The 22,149-nt window shown below is 46.0% G+C and overlaps 1 protein-coding gene across 1 annotated transcript in view; it reads right to left on the minus strand.

The window, feature by feature from the left end:
- DPY19L3 (dpy-19 like C-mannosyltransferase 3) overlaps positions 1–22,149 on the minus strand; it is a 2,003,695-nt gene that overhangs the window by 741,928 nt on the left and 1,239,618 nt on the right. Inside the window, exon 11 of the mRNA XM_069635451.1 lies at positions 1,098–1,171. Coding sequence (XP_069491552.1) covers positions 1,098–1,171 — 74 coding nt within the window. The remainder of the gene's footprint in view (positions 1–1,097; positions 1,172–22,149) is intronic.

Raw genomic sequence — 22,149 nt, forward strand, 5'->3', positions numbered from 1 at the left:
TGGACTTTTCCTAAGGAATATATGAAACAATACCCTTCCAAAATGTCCAATAAGTGAATTAACCAGTGATATTTGCTCTGAGTTTAACCTATAGTGAACCCTATGTAGCTCACTATTTTTAATCAATTCAATGGTGGTGAGCAATAGACATCCCACAAACTACATAGACTCTTACAACATAAGTGAATGTGAGTGTTACCTCCTTGCCCTCAAGAGAAAAAGAATGTACAGAAAAATGAAAAGGAGGTATAGGTGGTTTGATGAACTTTATCAGAGAGGTTTTTCAGTGCTCGGTTACTCTTCAGCACAGACATTTAAAAAGTCATTGGACACAAACTGCTGCCTAGTCTTGGGACGGATGATAGCTTGAGATGTGGGGCAGCCAACAAGCCAGAATTCAGCAGAGTAAACCAAAGTTAATAGTGAACTGCAGATATGACACTTCTGCTTATGACTAAGGCATGCACAGACTACAGGGCCAGATATCCTGCTGGAGGCAAACATATATTTTTTAATCTTTTCAGGAAATATGGTAGCCAAAGTCTAAACCATTTGCACATTTTTAAAATGAAGTTCTTCAGCTGGAACAATGGATGAGTTTGTGCTGGAAAAATGTGTAAAAACGAAAATAGCATCAGAGATAAGTGACCCGCAATGAAAGGACTGTGGCAGGATGTGCATTATTTGCTTTGCAGAGCAGTCCATTTGTGGATGAGCGTGGAAATGCTAAGTGTCTTTGTCTGTCTAAGTCTTAAGGATCTGTGATGCCCCTGATCATAGGCACAATCCTTACGTTTGTGATTTACAGAAACAACAAATGAGAAACCAGCCAGCTAAAATGAAAGTTGACAAAGGCTTTGTTTGTCTTGTCTCACCATTAAATATCCTGAATATATACAAAAACATGACCCTTAAATACATAGATTAATCATTTTTGCGGAATGCAGAAAAACAGGTCAGAACTAGCAAATTCTTAAAACCAAGGCATTATGCCTTCTGAGAGATGGAGTACTGAAGTACAAAACATGGATGCCATGAGATTATACTAACCAGCTCAATACATTGGAAGTAAAACGTTTAACAACATGCAGACATACCTTGTTGAACCAAATCCAAATTTTGCCTTTAGAAATTTAAATATATGCTCATCGGACTCAAGATTCAGCATTCTCTGTAACAAAGACAAAACAAAAAGACCTCTGCATGATTTATTGTACCAATCATTGTTGAGCCAAGAGTCTTGGAGATCATGTCCACCACTCATCTTGGTTGTGTTTATTTATTTAAATTCGGATAAAGGTGGTACGAGATAAATGTAAGTGTTTCATGTGCTGCTAGTCCCAGCAAATATAACAGTACCAATAAACAGAACAAACTGGGATACCATTATTACATTCGTAAATATTGAATCACTTGAAAACAAAGAGATCCTGTAGCCCAATTTAATATCAACATGCACCATTACAAAGAAGATAGCCAGCAATATTTAAGGATGTACATGCTCATTACATAATACACCTGAAAACGTACTGTTTCTAGATTAAGCTATATATGAAGCATCAGCAATAAAATAAAACCGATTTTGCACCAATGCATTAAAAAACTAGGTTCCAACCATTGATGTGGGTAATGGAACTGGCTGTTGACTTGATTCCACTCTGCTTGCCACATGCTAAATCACTAGGGATCACTGGACCTGCACGCGCCTACACCCTGTGTAATATATTCAAACATGTACACTAAGACACTCCAATGAGATAACCTTACAGGTTATTAACATCCAAGTGTTGTGTACATAGAACTGAGTGGTTCAATCTCTAATGTTATTCAAAGTGACAGTCTCTAAGGTGGGACCGGATTCAAACCTGCTCTGCATTGTCTTGCATCCAAGACAAACGGATTACCCCTGAGCTATCCTCCAGGCCCATGTTTAGAAACACTAAACTAGATTTAAGACTGCTCGAGGGTTAGGCAAGTGGGCAGCCTAGTACAACATCTCCTCCTGAGGACCACAAAACCAACAGATTATTGGTGAGTAGGACCTTTTTTTTTAATTTAAGAATGGCTAAGGGTGGTGACTGTTGCAGAACCCCCAGCAGGCAGTGAGACAGCAGACCCTCCCCCCTCCCCCACCCAGAAATGTCTAAAACAAACAGCAACATTGCAGGCCTGGTAACAAAACAGAGACATGAGTGAGGCACGTTCTCCAAATCATTGATTGGCACTGCAGGAACTAAGGCAGAGAACATGAGTGTGGACTGGAAAGAAAGCTACAGGCGAGCTGCAGTGACACAGCCAGAGGATTAGATGACATAGGCCTTTGAGTGATGAGGCAGTGGAAGGAAGGCAAACCAAAGCCGGATGGAAAAAACAGGGTATACAATATGATATATTAGCACCCGGCGGGGGCGTGGCCTAGCCCTCCCAGCCAATGAGGAGGCTCAGAACTGTGGCATGATCATATGGTTATCCTGTCACTCCGAGCCTCCTCAGTGCTGGAGACTGCCATCTTCCTCCGCCGGGTGCTCAGATAAGTGGTCCACTGTGCCCCATGTCCTCTTCCCCTTCACCCCACATTTACATAAATGTCCCCCCTCCCACCCCACTTACCTTGTACTTCTTGTACAGCAATGTTCCCAGCGCGTCCCTGCAGCTCTGCGAATGGCCACCATGGAAAGGGAGAAGAGACTACGCATAGTCCCTTCTCTCCGTTCTATGGCGGCCATCTTTTTTTTTTTTAAATGTCCGGTGAAACGCGTTTCACAACTTCCCAAAAGATTCTATTAGTACCTTGGTCCAGCGGGCCGGGGTACTTATAGCAATAAGCTCCTTGCTGGGGGGGGGCATTACTGCTTGAGGGAATGCCACAGGCCTGCATTAATTATGTTCCCCAGGCTATTACCTATTTGCTTAAATAATGTGCATCGCTCGGTACTGACTATTCATAAACCAAATCAACTCCCAGAGCAAGCCGGCCTAAGGAGTGATCTGCCTTGTTGCACAAAAGATTGTTTTAGACCCTCAGCTCCCTCCTATACTTCTGTGTAGGCTTCCTAATGTGCATTGAAGAGATTGGAAGACTATTCTGGTACTGTGGTTGGTTCAAAGAGATTTCACTTTCCTTAAGCTAGAGAAAGCAGAACCAGAAGGCTTACCAGTTTCAAGGACTGAGGGAGATTAAGACAAGCACGGAGACCGAGTCAACTACCTCAGACAATCCCACCAACACTTTCCCCCACCACTTAGTTACCGCCAGGTATCACAGTGGTGTGGAATTGTCGAGATATTGGCAATCACCACACTACCTGAGAGATTGACATTGCCAGGTGCACTGGCCACAGGAGTATGAAGGGAGGATAAGGGGAGCTATAAGAAAACATGTTAGAGGTGGGTGCCAGAGGAGTAAGGAACCTGTATGCCAGTCAGACCCAGATCAAGACAGAGCCGCATCAGGGGAGACTACGCAAGTCGAGCGCCTCAATTCAGGATAGAGACGCAAACTAACCAACCCCACTAACAATTTCCCTTTCTGCATACACCTCTCAAACTCCAAACGAAACACAACCAAAACCTACAGCACAACAAACCGCACAAACTTCACTACATTGCAACAAGAAAAACACACATAGTCTTGCACAACAGTACACAACGACTACCGGCCGCAAACACCCCAGGCCCAGCCAACGGACCCAACAGGCTGAGGCCGCCAACAGCACATCATTGCTCTCTTGCACTTTTCCTGCTTCCTCCCACTAACTCAACCTCCCCTCCTCTTTCAGAGCCGCCAGGGCGCCAGGGGACCACTCCGGTGGTGATAGTGCGCGGTACAAATGTCCTTTAACATTAGCATAACAATACAGATACTAATGGTATGGAAGAGCAGGGACCATTCCTTGCAAGAGGTACTCATTTGTGTGGGTTCTCTGTAGGACTACCATAACTTGCAGCAGAACGTAGCGAAACATGGTTGGGGACTATCATATCAATTCTGAAAGGCACTACCATTTTATTTTAGGAACCAAATCCCCCTTTCTCTATGTCTGAAAGCTTCGGACTTCCCAGAAGTTGACAGCTTCCGGCAAAACTCATGGCTTCCAGTTCATCAACTTGACGTATATCCACAGAGACCTCTTAGCTAACTGGCAGCAAAAAGAACATGTACTCACCAGACGAAAGTTCCAGAGGCCTGTCACACAGGCTCAATATGTGTCAGCAGTGACAATATGTCTGCTACAAACACTGCATCTCGATTGAGGCTGTATATAGCATTTGGTGAAGGGAGGCAGCGGGTAGATTAAACAATTTTTTACAAGTGTCCAATCAAATAAGGAGAGGTCAACAAATGCTAAAAGCCATGAAATATGAATTAAAGTGTTATATTACAAACAAGAGAACATAAAGGAGTAGGTTTTACTGAGGTCACATAGTATGCATTGCCAACAAAACCTACCAAAATAAGCCAAAACAAATTATAGTCCGGCTTCCCTCTGGACTGTGGATGTCAATCCTTCTCTCTCTTTCTTTTTGGATTTGCCTTCCTGCAGGGTAAAAAGATTACCAGAGTCTGTGGGATTTTAAGTGCCTCATACTTTGTTCTTGGCCTTCTGTGCTGTTTTTTTTTGGCTTTTCTAGAATTCAGCAGGATGTCACACTTTCCTGTCCTGGCAAACATATCACTACCACTCAGTGCTTTAGGTCGTCTGAACTTGGGTCGTGTGTTTGACTCTAAGATTGTGTTTGACCTGGGGTTCTAAAATTAGCATTCTGTGGTGACCTTTCCTAGGTATTACCCCTCCACCAGCTTAGGAGCATTCCCAAGGGCCTAGGTCTTGGCCCCCTTCTTCCACTGCCCCTGTTCTCAGGCAACTCCTCTTCATCACCATCACCTTTCTCCAATGTAAACTCACTCCCCATCTCTTCCTCTCTTCCTCCTCAGTCCTCAACACGGTGTCCTCCTCCTGTCTCAACTCACTCCTGCCTTAATGCTTATCTGGTCCTCTTGAATTCTCCCCTGCTTTTGGTTCACAGTTCTTAACTCTGTCCTCCTCATTCTCCCACTAACCGCCTTTCTGCTTCATCTTAATGTTAGCCCTAACTCTTCCTCAGCACCCCTCTCCACGCTCTTCACCTTTGCTCCCGCTTTTCCTCCTCACCATAATGTCACGAACTATCCTTTTGCTCAACCTCCTGCCTCCCACATCCCTCTGTGTCTTACGCCCTCTTAACTTCTTGTGAGATGTTCCGAGGGGCATGCAATTATGGGATTTCAGGAGTGTGAAAGCTGTGAGTGAGCACTTGAATTAGTGCTCATGCCATGGACCTACAAATCTCTTACCATGTGTCAATTTTCTAGTGATAAATGCCATGATTCTGTGGGCTATGATTATTTCAACTGAGAGTGCCATCTTGGATTTCGACTCACAATTGTAGGAATCAAAGCCAACAAAAAAAAAAAAAAACCACCAAGCAGCGTCAAATCCTCCTTGCCTCCTAAATTTGGTAAATCATGCCTGACCCTAGGAACGCCTGAAGACTGGGTTCACGGAGGACGCACAAAATCAAGTTGCAAAGATGTGTCTTCTATAAAAACGAATCGTCTGAAGGCCTGGGGACGTGGCTTGGAGCTGCCACGAGTGGTATGGCTCCTTAAAAGCTCCTGGTGTGCGCTACACATCGAGTGATACTACGCTGGCACTTCAGCCCGTTTAACCACGAAAAGGAATGAGGAAGGGAAGAAGCATGATACGCCTGCAATAAGATTCAGAGACACGTCAGGAGGAAAGAAGAAATTCCAATTGAAGTCTCCGAGTTCGGCGCGGAACCGCAGAGAAAATGGCGGCCGCTTCAGACTGGACTTCCATAAAGATCGAGAGAGAGGTTGGAGCCACTGCGCGAGAGTAATCACCAGAGCCTAGCATAGCACTGTCACAGCGGGCAGCAGCCAGGACACAAAAGCGACTACATTTGACCTAACGCTACAAGACACCCTGAAGCACGGGAGACCCAGCACGGACCCCTTCGGAGCTTGGCGTGCCTCACTAACTGGTTCCCACTCCAAGGCTGGGTCAGCTTCATACACCAACCCCCGAAGCGCTGAGTCAACGAAAGAAACGAAAGGGCTGGGAGGCGAATCACGCGCGGCTAAGCAATCTGGGCAAAGCAGAAGGGAAACATTGCCTGCCTCCTCTTCTCTGCAGGGCGGACGCCGCAGATGATCTGAGAGCGGGTGAATGAGCGACACCCCCCTCCTCTCCTGAACCATCTATGCTCCAGTCGTGGCACCCGGGGCCTCAGAGAGACGAGCCACAGAGGCTCTGAGGTGTGGGGTCTCCGGTTTATGCCCAAAGAGTCCTCAGGAAAGCAATTGGGAGAGCATAGCTGTCATGATCCCAGTAAGTGAGCACAGTTCCCATTCAGGCATGCAGGAGAAGCAAGGGACATCACATCAGTCAGCAGGTCAAAAGTGGGCACAATCCTGGCAAATATGACATTTGTACCATTCATAGCATATGCTCCCATAGTCTCTCATAGTGCTTACAGTGGTCTCGTACACTAAACACGGCCGCCACCAGATCCATTGATAACTTACAGCACGCTCTATACTTATTGCAGAGGGAGCTACTTAAGCCCCGCCTCCGCTGGTGCGCTCGCTTTGCGTCTTCTCCGCTGACAGCGGTTAACGCTACCGGCGTCTCACCTCACAGAACCTGTCAAAGGAAAAATCAGAGACATTCGTTTTTACAGAAAAAATAACAGAATTCCATAGTTATAGAAGAGACTTACCGAACCAAAGTTATCTCCGAAGTAGTTTTTCAGTCAGCTGTGTTCATTTGTAGCCGCAGCATCTTCTGTCAGAAGTTCTCCCACAGCCGCAGCATCTTCAAGCAGAATTCTTTGTTCGCAGTCGCAGTACCTTCATTCAGAAGTTTCGTCAGCACCCACTGCACCTTCCGAAGGTATTTTTCCTCAGCTTTCTGAAAACCTGCAGACAAATAAGGTATTTAATTAACGAACAAACTTAATAGAAAATAAGAATGAAGAAGTTTAAATAAGTTTACGTGCCTGAAGTCTCTTCAAGTTTTCACTGCTCAGTTATTACCACGCTCTTCCATAAAGGCCGCAGTTACTCCGCATAGACAAACTTACGCTTATTAAACTTTTCCCCTTCCCGAGTAACGTCGCAGTCCTTTTGCGGCCATTAGCCTCTCCGAATTCCGAGAACCTGCAAGAAAAAAGGAAAATATTACAAGGAGAGATCTCTTCAACGTAGGGACAATTCCAAATCTAAAAGACTATAGTATTTTCTCCAGATACTTACCCAAGACAAATTCTGGAAAAGCAAAGACATTATAAAGGCAAGAGTCTATTGAACACCCCAGCCTTCCAAGTTTAAAGTTTCTTCATTCCAACGCGCCCCTGTAGAATAACAGGATGGAGAGCTCCACAAAACAAACACAGGTGAGAAGGGAGGGATTACCAAAAGTACACAGTTATACAGTAACTTCTCAGAAATCAGGTAGTATAGCAGTTATATTGTTGTTGTTGTTGTTTACATAGAAAAGGAATCCTAAAAGTGCCCAAGTAACAGGCCCACAGGCTGAGAAGGCATTACTCTCCTGAGGAGTCCAGATCTGGCACACAACACGCAGAGCCACCAACAGGAATAAAGGGAAGCAACACTCTGGTCGCCCTCCCACGATGCACCAAAGGATCAAAGCAGGTCAGAAGGAGGCGGAGGTAGGATCAATCATCCCAGGGGCTGCCCGTAAACAGAGGAAATCACAAGCGCTGCACAAAGCAGGCCTGAAGCTCGAGCAGGGCGAATAGCGTTACCACATGAGAAGTGAAACCAACCCAGAGGGAGGTGCGGTATTGGACTGGCACTCCTCACAAGGAACGGGGCTGAATCATCAAAAAGCCTGGCACGTGCAACAGTGACCACACTCCCCATCGTGAGGGGGAGCAGAGCTTGAAACCTCAAAAGAGGAGATCCACCGAGGAAAAACCACTGGGCATAGGAGGGAGAAGCAAACAGAGTGGACAGCACAAATACTCAGTGGCGCCATCTCACAGTGCAATTCGACAACGCAGAAGCCAGCGGAAACCTGAGGGCCAATCAACCCAACAGTAATCTGACCTCCAACTTTGGGTTATCAGTAGGACCCTGGTGGAAGTGGAGGCCCCTGAAAAGAGCCACTACAGAGGAGTCCCCGGTGACACGTGGAACCTACCCAAAGGGGCATCCTAGACCTAACTTGGGTAACCTGCAGCAAGATGTAACCCGGCACTATAGAACCCTGATATGCAGAATAGCCTTACGCCGCACCGAAAGGCGTTCAGTAAAAGAGAGTCACCTAAAAGATAAGCTCCAGGCCAGAATAAGGAGAAATGATCAAGGCAAGTGACATTAATATCCAGCTGCACAGCATCCCAAGTCTCACTAAATAGCGTAAGGAGCGTCTGGGACCCGGAGCAGCAAGCAAATATGCAAAAGGCTGAGCACCAATCCTTGGGGTCCCAGGCAGACACGGGGGGGATTAAAATCTTCTGAGAATTAGCAAGACCTGCCACACCAGTCTCGACCTGTGGACTAAACAATGAGACTGCATGGCGAAAAGTGGAAAAGCGACCAAGCAAGTGGACATCGCAATGCTAATGGGCAGCACAATCCCGGAGAAGTCGAAGAAAAGTGACCCCCCCTGGGGAGCAAACTTCAAACATTGGCCCCAACTCTGAGGCCCCAAAACTAGCCCCATCAGCCACAAAATCAGATGTGTAAGACCTGCTCACAGTGCTAACTATGAAAATACAAAAAGGATCAGAAGAAGTAATAAAGTAGATCAATTCCCTTGACAAATGGGTGGAAGCGGTAAAGAATCGAACAGCAGAGATAGAGAACACTGTATGTGACCAAAAATTTGAATGGGAGAAGGGTCTCGGCAGGATAGCAGCCCTACAGGCCAAGTGCGAAGCGCTGGAGGCAAAACAAGGAGGATGCTGAAAACCGGTCTAGGCGGAATAACATCCGCCTTCGGGGAATTCCAGCTTCAATCCCAGACACAGACCTGGAGAGATACGTAACAGACCTATTCAGATTTATAATAACTCTCCCAGACAGTTCCCTGTTGGAAATAGACCAAGTACACAGATGGGTCCCAAGACAATTAATTTCATCCCCACCAGACGTCCTAGCCAGGATCCACTTTTACAGAGTGAAAGAAGAGATTATGCGAGAATCTAGATCAATGCAACAGATCACCTTTAAAAACTCTAATATCCTGCTATACCAAGACTTGGCAAACTCTACTCTTCAGAAAAGGAAAGCCAATTCTTCAGCATCCGACCCCCTGATTGGCCGCCGCTACATCTAAGGCACCCATTGGTCACCGGCTGGCGAAGCAGGCCCACCAGCACCAAGGACTACTGAACAAGGACGATTCCTGTTTCACTGCCTGTTTACTGCCGTGTCTGCCTTCTGCATGACACCCTGGCCGTTTCAGCTTGCCCCACCACAAGGTAACACCTGCAGCCCCTCGCTATAATGTCTCCACATATGTCATGGACCAATATTCACCACTGCCGTACCTCTAGTCGCCCGTTCCAATGCTATGATGCCACAATGTCTCACATCATTCACCTGTGATATGCTGCATGTGCAAATAACCTGACTCTCAAACTCTATCAGCTACAATTAGCCCATGTTGCCTCCAACCGCACCTGCTCAAACTACATTGTAACTACCTGTAATCTTGCTCTGCATAGACCTGCACTGACGTAATGCTTTGTCATCTTGTGTGAATATGCTAGTCTTAACCTTACTTGACAAACGGCATTCAGAGTGCCTGAAATTTTGGTCAACTTTCAACTATTTACCCATGCACATTAGGCAAACTGCCATACTCCAACATTAGCTGCTCTCTCATTGCACTCAAGCTAGACTGCCTCCCACTGAATCCAGTGGTTATCCATGTGATTTAGCCAAATTGTGGAATTTTGAACTTAGTTGTTCACCTGTTGCATCTCAGCAGTACTGTCTCATACTGAATTTAGTGGTTTGTTCATGTATATAAGCCAAATTAATGCATCTCAAATCTAGCTGTTTACGTTTGCATCTTAGCATTACCGCCTCATATTGAACTTAGCGGTTTGTTCATATATTTTAGCCAAATTGTGGAATTTGAACCTAGTTTTTTACCTTTTGCATCTTAGCATTACCGCCTCATATTGAACATAGCGGTTTGTTCATGTATATTAGCCAATTTAATGCATCTCAAATCTAGCTGTTCACGTTTGCATCTTAGCATTACTGCCTCATATTGAACTTAGCGGTTTGTCCATGTACTATAGCCAAATTGTGGAATTTTTGAACCTAGCTGTTCACCTCTTGCATCTTAACTAAACTGCCACACCCAAAGTTAGTTGTTCACCTAGTTACAACGCCCATTCCACTCGGCCCAATTTAAGCACTACCTATGTATGCTGACCTCACCACCTAGTATGTATTTACTCACCATTAATTTGGTTGCCCACTTCCTGATCAGCCTCAATCTTGCATTACCAACCAAGATTGCTCCATATCTACCCAACTTGACAACCACATCCAGGTCTTTCATCCAAATACCTTACCTTGACCAAAACAACCCTCAGGTACTGCTTCTACTTAGTCACCCATGCACAACCATAAAAAAGAAACCTTGGACTCAGAGCCAGACTAGCAAAAATCCATGAGCCTCCTGCCCGTTCTTTGCCCTTCACACAAAACTCCAGAACGTCACTTCTCAGACCTAATCCCTCTACACTAACTAGTAACCCTTCTCAAAACTGCCACCATACACGCATCCATAACTCTCTTATCCCGGGCACTCCTAAACCTACACAGGACAAGCGCCATTCTACCACTCCAAAAAACTCAGTCATTACTACAAAAAACCTAGCCTGCCCTAAAATTAAGGGAGCCTTAATCAACGCAAGATCGCTAGTAGCTCATGCTTTAGAAATTGCAGACTTAATCCTTACTGAAGACCTGGACTTCCTGGCCATTACTGAGACCTGGTTACACCCAGCAGCGGGTCCTATGCTTATGCTGGCAGTCCCAGATAATTACTCTATCCTAAGACAAGACCGCCCCAATTCCAGAGGAGGTGGCGTCAACATCATCCATAAGTGCAGTCTCGCCATGAGACCAGCTACCTCTACTGATGCCCTCTCTTGTGAAACACTAGCAGTTAAACTACTACTCACCAACACCCAAACTCTTAACATCTACCTTATCTACCGCCCACCAGGCCCTATTGGCACCTTTGAGGAAGACTTCAACTCTATAATATCCAACAACCTCAAAAGTTCTACCCAGGCGCTTACATTAGGGGACTTCAACCTGGGCTACAACGACCAGAATGATCATCTCGCCAGCTCCACAGCTAACATTCTTACGGAACTAGGCTTCGTGCAAAGATGTTTGACACCTACGCATGCAAAAGGCAGAACACTCGACTGGGTGGCTGACCACAACTGCCTAGTGAATATCACAAATACCTCACCCTTAGCCTGGACTGATCACCACCTGGTATCATTCATGCTCTCTACCGACAGACCACCACCCACACCCATCTCCAAGGCCCCACCCACTCTCACTAGAAATAAGAGGAACATGACAGTAGAAAGACTTATCCCTAACCTACTTCCCGTACTTAACACACTTCCTGACAACTTGGATCCCGAGTCCCTGATTGAAGAATACAATAAAATTATGGCCACATCGTTGGACCGCATCGCCCCCCTTAAACTCAGATCTAGCAAACCTAAAATGCACCTCAACAAATGGTACACACCTTTCCTCAAAAAAGAAATTGCGAGGCCATTTGGAAAAAATCCCCATCTATCCCTAACAAAACCAAATTCTCCAAACTAGCTGCACTCTATAAAAAAAGGAATCTACTTAGCCAAACGAGCTTCCTTCGACTCTCGTATATCGCAAGCTAAATGCAACACGAAAGAACTTTTTTCCATCCTTAAAGAAATTGAAACCCCCATAGCACCCCCTAACACGTGCATCAAAGATAAAAACTGGTGCTCAGAAATACAAACCGCACTAGCGAACAAGATCGTAACTCTTCAAAGTAAAATCTTCAGCAAAAGAGCCACCCTTAATGACACCCTCAACTCAAAAACCCTGGATAAGCCCTTGCCCACAGACTCCACTCGCTTTCAGTTCTCTAAAGTCAACATACTGGAAGTTGAAAAAATGATCTTGTCCCTGAAACCGTCTAACTGCCAGGGCGATCTGTGCCCTGCACAGCTCATTAAAGATGCTGCCCGTGATCTCTCCCCTTTCATCACAAAACTGATAAATGCTTCCTTCGCTACTGGATCCATCCCAACTAACCTAAAACAATCATGGGTACTCCCACTACTGAAAAAACCTACACTCGACCCAGCCATACCAACAAATTACCGCCCTATAACAACTGTTCCCTTTTTACTAAAAATTCTGGACAAAGTTGCCTATGTACAAATACAGAAGCACTTGGAAGAACACAACCTCCTAGGATCTAGACAATCTGGATTCCGGCCCCAACATGGGACCGAAACTGCTCTCATTGACCTGAAAGCACAGATCGATCTGCTTAGAGATCCTGAAAGCACAGATCGATCTGCTTAGAGATAATGGACAAGAGGCTCTACTCCTCCTCCTCGACCTATCTGCAGCTTTTGATCTGGTCGATCACTCTATCCTATGTTCACACCTCCACACCTCAGCTCACTTTTCCACTGAAGCCATCACCTGGATTACATCCTTCCTTAACGGTAGGACCATGAGGGTCTTCTCTCCCACAGCGGCAGCTGACCCTATACCCATCACCTGTGGTGTTCCCCAGGGCTCCTGTGTCTCCCCCACACTATACAACATATTTACCAAGCCCCTTTTCGATGATTTGGATCATTTTGGTATCACCTACACTAATTATGCAGATGATACTCAGATCCTCCTTCGGCTTTCAGGAGATTATGAAAAGGATTTGGCCTTGCTAAATAGGGTGTACATCATCATCCAGGCATGGATGGCCATTCATGGACTATGCCTGAATGATGATAAAACTGAGCTCATCATCTTAGGTACTACACTTAGTATAAAGAAAGGTGGCCCCGCCTACAACTCCTTCATGATTGACGGGAACAACATTAGAGTCGGACAGGAGCTCAAAACACTGGGCTTCTACCTAGACTCTACTTTTTCCCTAAAAAGACAAGTGAGTTCTCTTGCATTCAGCACAGCCTATACGTGTAAATTAATCCGCGCAGCCAGACCCTTCCTGTCGAATTCTAGCTGCCTGACACTTGCCAGAGCCCTTATACTGTCTCGACTTGACTATTGCAATGCTATGTACTTGGGGTCCACCAAGGTCACCACCAGTAAATTGCAAACCCTCCAGAACAACGCTCTCAGAGCAGCACTGGGAATTTCCAGAAGAGAGCATATTACAGGATTCAGCCAACAGAACAACTGGCTCTCCACTTGACATAAAATTCTCCTAAAAACGGCATCTCTTACCCACAAGTCCCTTAACAATGCTGCCCCAATCTACCTGATCAATAGATTCCACAAACAATCCATCCTCCTTAAGACCTGTCAGATCTACACACAAAGATTGCTTATCTGTTCCCCACTACACACAGGCCACCATAGGGGGTAACAGTTTCCCGGTAAGAGCTGTCAAGCTTTGGAACACGCTGCCTCCTAACCTTAGAGCTGACATACCCTACCAGAACTTCCGATCCAAGGTTGTCTCCTGGCTGTAACTAGGGACCCACTAAGATAATGTAATGCCTAGCGCTACCCGCACACATTGTAACCACGTGGGCCTTCCTGCTCACTTGTATATTGCAGTCCTATAATATGTCTGCTAATATGTGTATATAACTTTATTAACCTATTATTGTATCATGTATCTTCTCTATGTATTGTAACCAAGCTTTGAAATGTCTTATATGCTGCGCGCTGATACCCCCGGGTACAATCGCGTATTATAAATAAATAAAACAAACAAACAAACACTTAGACCACTAACGGAATGACTACGTGAAAGAAAGGTTCCTTACCGTTGGGGCTTTCAAACCTCTGTAAAATTATCCTGGGAGGGAGCCCAACAACAGATCTGCTCCCTGAAAGAAGCAGAAAAATTCATGGCTGTAGGAGAGGGAAGCTGGGAATCCGAGATGGAAGATACCATCCGCCATCCCACCAAGAAGCAACCGGAAGCGACATGGACTAGAGTCAGCAGAAGACGCAGGATCCAAGGTCCTCCCAAGAGAAATCCTAATCCTGGCTGAGGTGTTAAGGAACTGTTCGCAAAACTCAGGTCAGTCGATCCTCCCTGGAGGGTCCCCAACTAACGATTGGGAAACCAGCGTGAATCCCTTACCCATGAGGGAAGAAGAGGACAAGCAGGGTGGCAGGGGTATGATTGAGGGGAACAAGTGATCTCCTGAGGGCGTCCAAAGAACAAACCAAATAGAAGACGCACTCTCACCTCAGCAGACATGAATAGTCTGAGTTGCGAATAGTTCCCGCTGCTGACATGTTGGGCCCTGTTGGCCTCATTTTGTTCAGCGCTGGAGCACTACCAGTTAACCCGTTGTGGGGGATGGTCTAAGTCCTCCTGGTTCAGGGGGTGCAGGGGGGAGAGGGGATAGGGAGAGGGGAATGGCAAAGGGGGGAAAGTAGGTTAAGATCCCCACTTTCTCAAAAAACTAAATTTGGCACAGTACTGACATCTGAAGGCATCACGAAAGCACACAGCCGCAATAGTATCATCCAGGGAATGTATACGGGGGTGGGGGGAGAGCCTTGAAAGTATTCAAAACTAAAACCATTAAGGAATCCCATGGGGTCGGATAACGACAGGGAAATCAGATTCCTTACGTGGAAAGTCCAGGGTCTAAACTTCCCGGGGAAAAGAAGATCAGTAGAGCAGAGGCTCAATCTACTAGCAGGGGACATAGTGCTTCTCCAGGAGACGCACCTGCTGACGAAAGATGAGGGTCTCATCAGATTCCGAAGGTTCAAAAAGTAATTCTTTGCCTCGTCTGGGGAGAAGAAGAGGGGAATATCAATACTACTGAGTGAAAACGTCCCCCTGACAGGGATCACGGTAAAACGAGACCCGGGAGGGAGATACCTGCTAGTGGAAGGGCTACTCGTGGAACAACCAATCTCCATAGTGGTCGTGTACTGCCCGAACAGCGACCAAGACAAATTTATAGCAAACCTAATCCCGATAATCTTGGAATTCACAGAGGGATACCTCCTCATGGGTGGTGACTTCAACCTGGTCCCGGATCCATCAGCAGACAAAACTCTCCCTCCCAATAGATCAGATTACGTCCGAGCATTAACGCTAGCCAAGCTCCTCGGGGAGACTGAAACAGTGGATGCACGGAGATTAGCCAACACGGGAGCTAGGTATTACACGCATTACTGCAATGTGTATAAGGTGTTCTCAAGGATAGATCTTTTACTGGTCACAAGCACAATATTCCCATGCCTGGATAAGGTGGAGATACATACCCGAATGATCTCGGATCATGCCCCAGTATCCGGTGCCCCACGCCCCCCCCAAATATATTGGAAATCATGCAACGCCATCCTTAGACAAAAACATTAAAAGCGAAGCAGGCGACACACTAATTACTTTACCGAAAACACTACAGCTGATACCACCATAGATATACTCTGGGATGCTATGAAACCTGTAGTGAGGGGTACGCTTATTAGCGCAGGTGCCGAACAACGGCGAGTTGCGAAAATCTCAATATCCAAGCTGGAGGGAAGGGTAACTTCATTAGAAAAAGAGTTAAAACTCCATAGGACCAGGAAAACGGAAAGAGAACTAAAGAAACACAAAATACACTTGAAATGTACTGGGCGGACTGTTCCGCTAAATCTCTGGCTTATACAAAACAATTCTATTACAGTAAAAGCAGTACTTGCATTTAAATTACAAAGGATACACAAGAGGAACAACATAACACAGCCTAAGGTCCTGACGGCCAGACTAAAAGCGCACCTCCCAGACATAGTAGTCTGAGATGAGATGGGATTTATAGCGGGGAGGGGAACGCATGACATCAGGCGTACCATAAATCTCAGAGAGTGCGGAAAGACTGGGGGGCAAATGGTGGTCATTTCTTTAGACGCGCATAAAGCGTTTGACCTAGTGGATTGGGGCTACATTAGAAAAGCGCTAAGACATCTAGGATTTGGGCCAAATTTCATAAAATGGACAATATCAGACACCTACCACGCAACTGCAGGTTAATGGTATGAGATCGGAGACAATACACATTTATTTATTTATTTTATTTATTGGATTTGTTAATAAGCCCAAACCCTCCGGCATCACGGCGTAGGTTACAGTAAGAAGGTTCGACAGACTGGTTACATAGGAATAATACATAGTACACAAGAGTTATGATAAAATAAAGTTATATACATGGGATGAAAGTTACATTGTAAATCACTATATGCACACAATATCCAGGGGAACGAGACAGGGTTGTCCCCCATCACCCCTGGTCTTGGCCCTATCTATGGAGCCTTTCGCAGACAAGATCCGGCAAAATAAGAAGATAAAAGGGTTCACAGTGGGGGAGGGGGGCATGAATATAACAACTCTAAAAGCCCAGGGGACTCAAGGTCCCCTAACAGCAACGGAAAGCACAGTATTAAGTTGGAAAGCAGCAGCTCGGAAATGGGGTTGTAAAGGCACCCTAGGTCCACTCACTCCAATCTGGAATAACCAATAATTCACTCCTGGAAACTTCCCGCAAAGCTTTGAAACATGGAGGAAGGGAGGCCGGCAGAAGATTTCAGATTTCCTAGAGGGGGGCTCACCTATAACATTCAAAAAATGTAAAGAGAAATCTAGGGTCGCAGAGACAGAACGGTTCCGATATGCCCAGTGCCAGTGACGGCACTGGATCTTGCACAAAACAGTCAGAGAAAAGGGGGTAAGGGGCCTGACGGCACTAGAAGTAACATCTGCCACACCAAGGGGGAAAATCTCCTCGCTATACCGCCTGCTGGACAAAACGAACCCTACTCAAAAAGAGAAATACATGCTCAATTGGGAAAGGGACCTAGGTTGGGCAATAGACATAGAAGAATGGGGGAAAATCTGGGCCAGACTACCAAAAGCACCCAATGCATCACGAACAGAGAGGGGGGATACAAAATCTGCTATAGATATTATGTCACCCCAGACCAACTGAACAAAACCAACCCAGACATTCCCTCAGACTGCTGGAGAGGGTACGATACCAAGGGACCTTGTACCATTTACAGTGGAGCCGTCCAGAAGCAGAGATGTACTGGAGAGGGGTGATAGACCACATTAAAGCAATCACAGGGCTGACTATCCCATGGGACCATGGTATAATAGTCTTGGGAGAAACAGGGGGAGACGAATTCCCGCTCTCTGGCATGTCCCGGGACTTTGCACTCATCTCCTACTAGCCGCTAAAATTGCAATGGCCCGTTAATGGAAGAACTAAGATGGCCCCTCAATTCCGTTATGGTGGTCAAAATGTTGGGAAATTGTAGTAGCAGAGAAAATAACAGACTTCTTGGACTACTCAGAGAGATATTCAGGTCTCACCAGAAGGCCCCCGCTAACGCGCTGGCTCCAGAGCAGCGTAGAGTAATGGACCAAAAGACTGTAAGCAAGACCGGGTGCCCCTACCCAGGGAGGATGGACGGTGTAACCCCCCACGAATGATACCTGCAGAAAGGAATACACTACAGGCGCTGTGTGATGATTAATGTTACTTAAGAATGCTATCATGATGTCAATGTATATCTAATTTGAAATCCCTAATAACATATTTGGTTGAAAAAAAAAAACAATCCTCTGTATTACTATTGTGGGCTCCGTGGACATCTTCTGTACCAGGTCCACGGTCCATCAGAGTTCTAACAGCAAATTGTCTTTGGTAAATGGGTCTACCATAAAAACCTGCAAACGGCTGTCAAGGCCAGCAGAGTGACTAAAGGGGGTACCTGAAAAAGCCAGTGCACCCCGGGGACTGATGATTTTTTCGTATATGTCTCTTTCCATTACCTAGATTTCTTTAGTGCAGGTCCCTTGACTGTCTGACAAATGGGCTGAGTGTTACTCCACTGGTTTGTCACCTTCTCTGTGAATGGGGTTCTTGGGATGGGCAACACACAGCACACTGGTGAATGACTAAGAAGCTTGGGGTATACGCAGTGTTCTACCTACCTCCAGTGCTTTCATCACAGATTGGGTGGCAGCTCTTAGCCCCCTAGGTTACCCCAGTCACATCACTGAGCCTCCAATATGGACCTTTAGCACAAAGGCGACCAAACATTGTAGCAACAAAAAACGTGAGGCAAAAGCAAAGAAACAGTTTCCTGATTTGGCTTCGGGTGATTGTTTGTGACAATTAATGGGCCAAGAAGGGTGCAAGGTAACAGAGTGGAATCAAATTCTAAAACTTTTAATGAGACAGTGCAGACAGTTCCCAATACAATTAGAAATAAACACCACACTCGCCACAGCCATTAAAATATCCTTTCTGAATGACTGGGAGGGCAATCAAACCATAGCCTGTGGCTTATAGCTGTAATGCCAGAAACATCTTCCTTTGTGATAATAGTTCTACCCAGGCACTGATCTATGGCCAAACCATCTGGAGACTCCATACTCCATAACAGGTTGCTCCCTGGGCTCAACATGCAATTTAGTTTTCATAGGTAGGGATGGCTACTCATGGAACCTAGGACTAGACTACCACAAAAGAAACAAATATTCACTATGACCACCACAGCACCCTCACATTTCTCCAACAGCTCATCTACACCATCTCCCACCACTCCAAATCTCTTCATACTCCAATGCAGCAGTCACCCACCTCTTCCCTGTTCTCTACCGTGCATTGTTTCCATCCCTGCATGGTCATACAATCCCTCATGGGTCTAATGACTAATGTGGAGAAGCTAAGAAGCAGTCTCTTTCATCCCCTTCGGGAATGTGCTCTGCTGCCATGGAAATGCAGTCCCATAGAGTGAACGAAAACTTTGCGAGGGCACTAGTGGAGTTGGCAGATTTTAGTGCCATGCTCCCTGCAGAGAATGCCTTCCTTGCCTATCCATCTATGCGTTTGTTGTCCCTATAAGGAGGGATGGTAGGGTACAGTGCTTGTTTTGATGTTGCAGTAGCTGCCTGCACCCCCAGACTCTCCGGAGTGGGGTGTTTTGACAGGTAGTCAGGGTCACTAATTGAAGGGCATTACTTCTTAGTCAAGTTTTTATTAACTGCCGGATTGGTTTCCGGTGTCTCCCAGTTCCTGGCCACCCTTATCTGCAAGGCAATATGGAATGGTAAAATGGGATCGGACTGTGGACCTTTGTCTAGAATGTCAGTAAGGTCGTCTTGTTCGTATGGTAATGGAGGCATACTCTAACCCATGTAATCCACTACCTTTGACATGAGTTGCCTGTAGGATGCATCCGCATGCTCCCAAGTCTCTGGGTTCCCAAACTCTAGTTCAGGTGAGGTATCAACCCCACTTGCAGTCTGCAGATTATCACAAAAGGTCCCTCATCCTGGACTCCTCCACAGTGAAACTCTCTGCTCCTCTTCTTAAATTTCTGAAGAAAGAGACTTAAAAAAATCTTTCTTAGGTAGTGGAACATGGGTTTTGTCTGGAATCATGGGTTTTGACAGAATTAGCTTCAACGCTGTAGTAGTCGTCTAGGTTTTCCTTATCTGCGCCATTGGTTTAAGTGGGGCGCTCGGCGTCGACGGCACAGCTGGTAAAGATAGCGCAACTGGCGCCGAAGTCTTCAGCATCGAAGTTGAGGGTTTGGCAGACGTCGAAGGCACTGCCGGCGTCGAAGGTGTCGATTGCGTTGATTACCTCGACTTGTGTTTATGGATCGAATGATTCTTCGATGTTGCATCGGATCAAGGCCTCGAAGGCTCACGATGCGGATCAGGCCTTTGTCCTGGGCTCGAGGGTGCGCAAGTGTTAGCCCGAGACCTTTACTTCCCGGCTTCTTTTCAAAGGCGTGGTAGGAGCATGGCTTGGTTTTTGCGCTTTGAAAATTGTAAGCATTTCTGCCCTGAAGGTCTCCCACTCGGCCGGAGTGTATTTCTTGATTGGACAAGCAACTCTGGGGAAGCGTCAGACGACAAAGTCAACAAAGGCGACTTACGGTGCCCTCTCCGACTTCTTTGAGGACGAAGAAGGGTGGTGTGAGCCACTCTTCGACCTGGACAGCTTGGCCTTCTTCCTCCGAGGAGAGTCGCCTCTCGACTCATTAGTCGAAGGTTTCACAGATCGGGTAGGGGATTTAGGGATTTTGCCTACCTTAAGCTTCCCCTTCCATCCCCCAAGGCCTTTCCAGTCATAGACTGGCACTCGGAGCAGTCTGAGGCACCACAAACAGATTCAGTACGGATCAGTCAAGGACATTTTCGATCCGCAATCCCAACACTTTTTAAAACCGGACTTCGGAGTCGTCAATGTCGATGAAGCTATCGAGGAAAAATGGAACTGAAGCCAACAGGCGCTGCGCGTGCTATATATGCCTTCGATGACATCATCCTCGACGGAGGCCTTCGAGGCACATTGAGTTGACACCATCGACGCACAGCACACTCTGGTGAAAAAGAAATTCAGACGCAGCTGAAGCGGGACAACATGTATCAAAAGATGAGGAATACGTGGGAGGACACAATCCATTTGAAAGAACATTACCAGGGATAAGTAATGTGTTCTTCTAAACTGTGTCATCCCACGTATTACTCATCTTTAATAGACTCCCACAACAGTATGTAGAAAGAGGTGGGAGAGGAGAATTTATTTCTGATTAATGCTGTGTAGAACAGCTTTCCCAAACTTTGCCTCCTGACCCGATAGAGAATCCAGGCAGTAATGCTTGGTAAAGGTATGCAGTAAAGACAAAGTTGCAGCACTACAAATGTCCTGCACTGGTGCACCTCTCTGAAGAGCCGAAGAAGTAGCCACACCTCTATTGGAGTGTGCCCTCAAATCATCATGGACATCCTTTCTCGCCAAGTTGTAGCATTCGTTGATACATAACATAATAAATTGGTAGAGGGTCTGTTTCTTAACAGCCTGACCTAGCCTATTTCCAGTATATCCAACAAAGAGCTGGTCGTCCTGTCTAATCTTAGCAAACATGTTGATGTAAAAACTCAACGCCGTTTTGGGGTCCAAATGGTGTAGCCTCTCTTCATCCTTGGAAGGATGCAGAGGCAGATAAAAAGTAGGTAGTAGGATCTTTGTGCTAGGTGAAAATCAGACCCCACCATAGGAGGAATGAGAGATGAACCCTCAAAACCACTGCTTGCTTATAAAAGGTAGTAAAAAGTGGTTTACTAGACAAATCCTGAAGCTCGCTTACCCTGTGAGCTGAAGAGATTGCTGTCAAAAAGATAGTCTTGAGAGTCAACATCCTCAACAGACATGGATGTAGAGGCTCAAATGGAGCTCCCATCAAGAATATTAAAACCTAATTAAGATCCTAAACTGGGACAATTAATGGAACAGGTGGGAAAATGTTCGCCAGCCCTTTCAGAAATTGGATGACGATGGGAACTTGTAAGAACGCTGTTCCGGCAAGCACTTAAAAATGGAAAGCACTGCAAGATATCCTGTTGCAGTGGAAACGTGCAGCTGTTGATGGGCCAAATGTAGCAAGAATGGTAACACTGAAGGTGTATCGCAAGAATACGTGTCAACGTTATTAGCTCTGCACCAGCTGCAAAACCTGTTCCAAAGGCAGCGGTATATATTTGTTGCTGGTCTTTTTGCTGAGAGCAACACCTCCATTACGTCTTCCAGAAGGTCTTAATCTCTGTACCTCAACCTCTCAGAAACCAGGTATGAAGGTTCAGAGTTCTGATTTCTGGGTGGAGAATGCGACCTCCTTCCTGAGTGAGCAGGTCTGCTCTCTGAGGAAGACGAATCAGAGGGCAGTTGGACATGTCTAGAAGGTCCATGTGCCACCTCCCCCTAGCCCAATGTGGAGCAATTGCGATCATGGATTTCCTGAACTTCCTCAACCTCCTGTTGACATGAGGAATGACGGGGTCTAGA

The sequence above is a fragment of the Ambystoma mexicanum genome, chromosome 1q (genome assembly GCF_040938575.1).
Source record: "Ambystoma mexicanum isolate Mex_15411 chromosome 1q, UKY_AmexF1_1, whole genome shotgun sequence".
NCBI classification, from domain to species: domain Eukaryota; kingdom Metazoa; phylum Chordata; class Amphibia; order Caudata; family Ambystomatidae; genus Ambystoma; species Ambystoma mexicanum.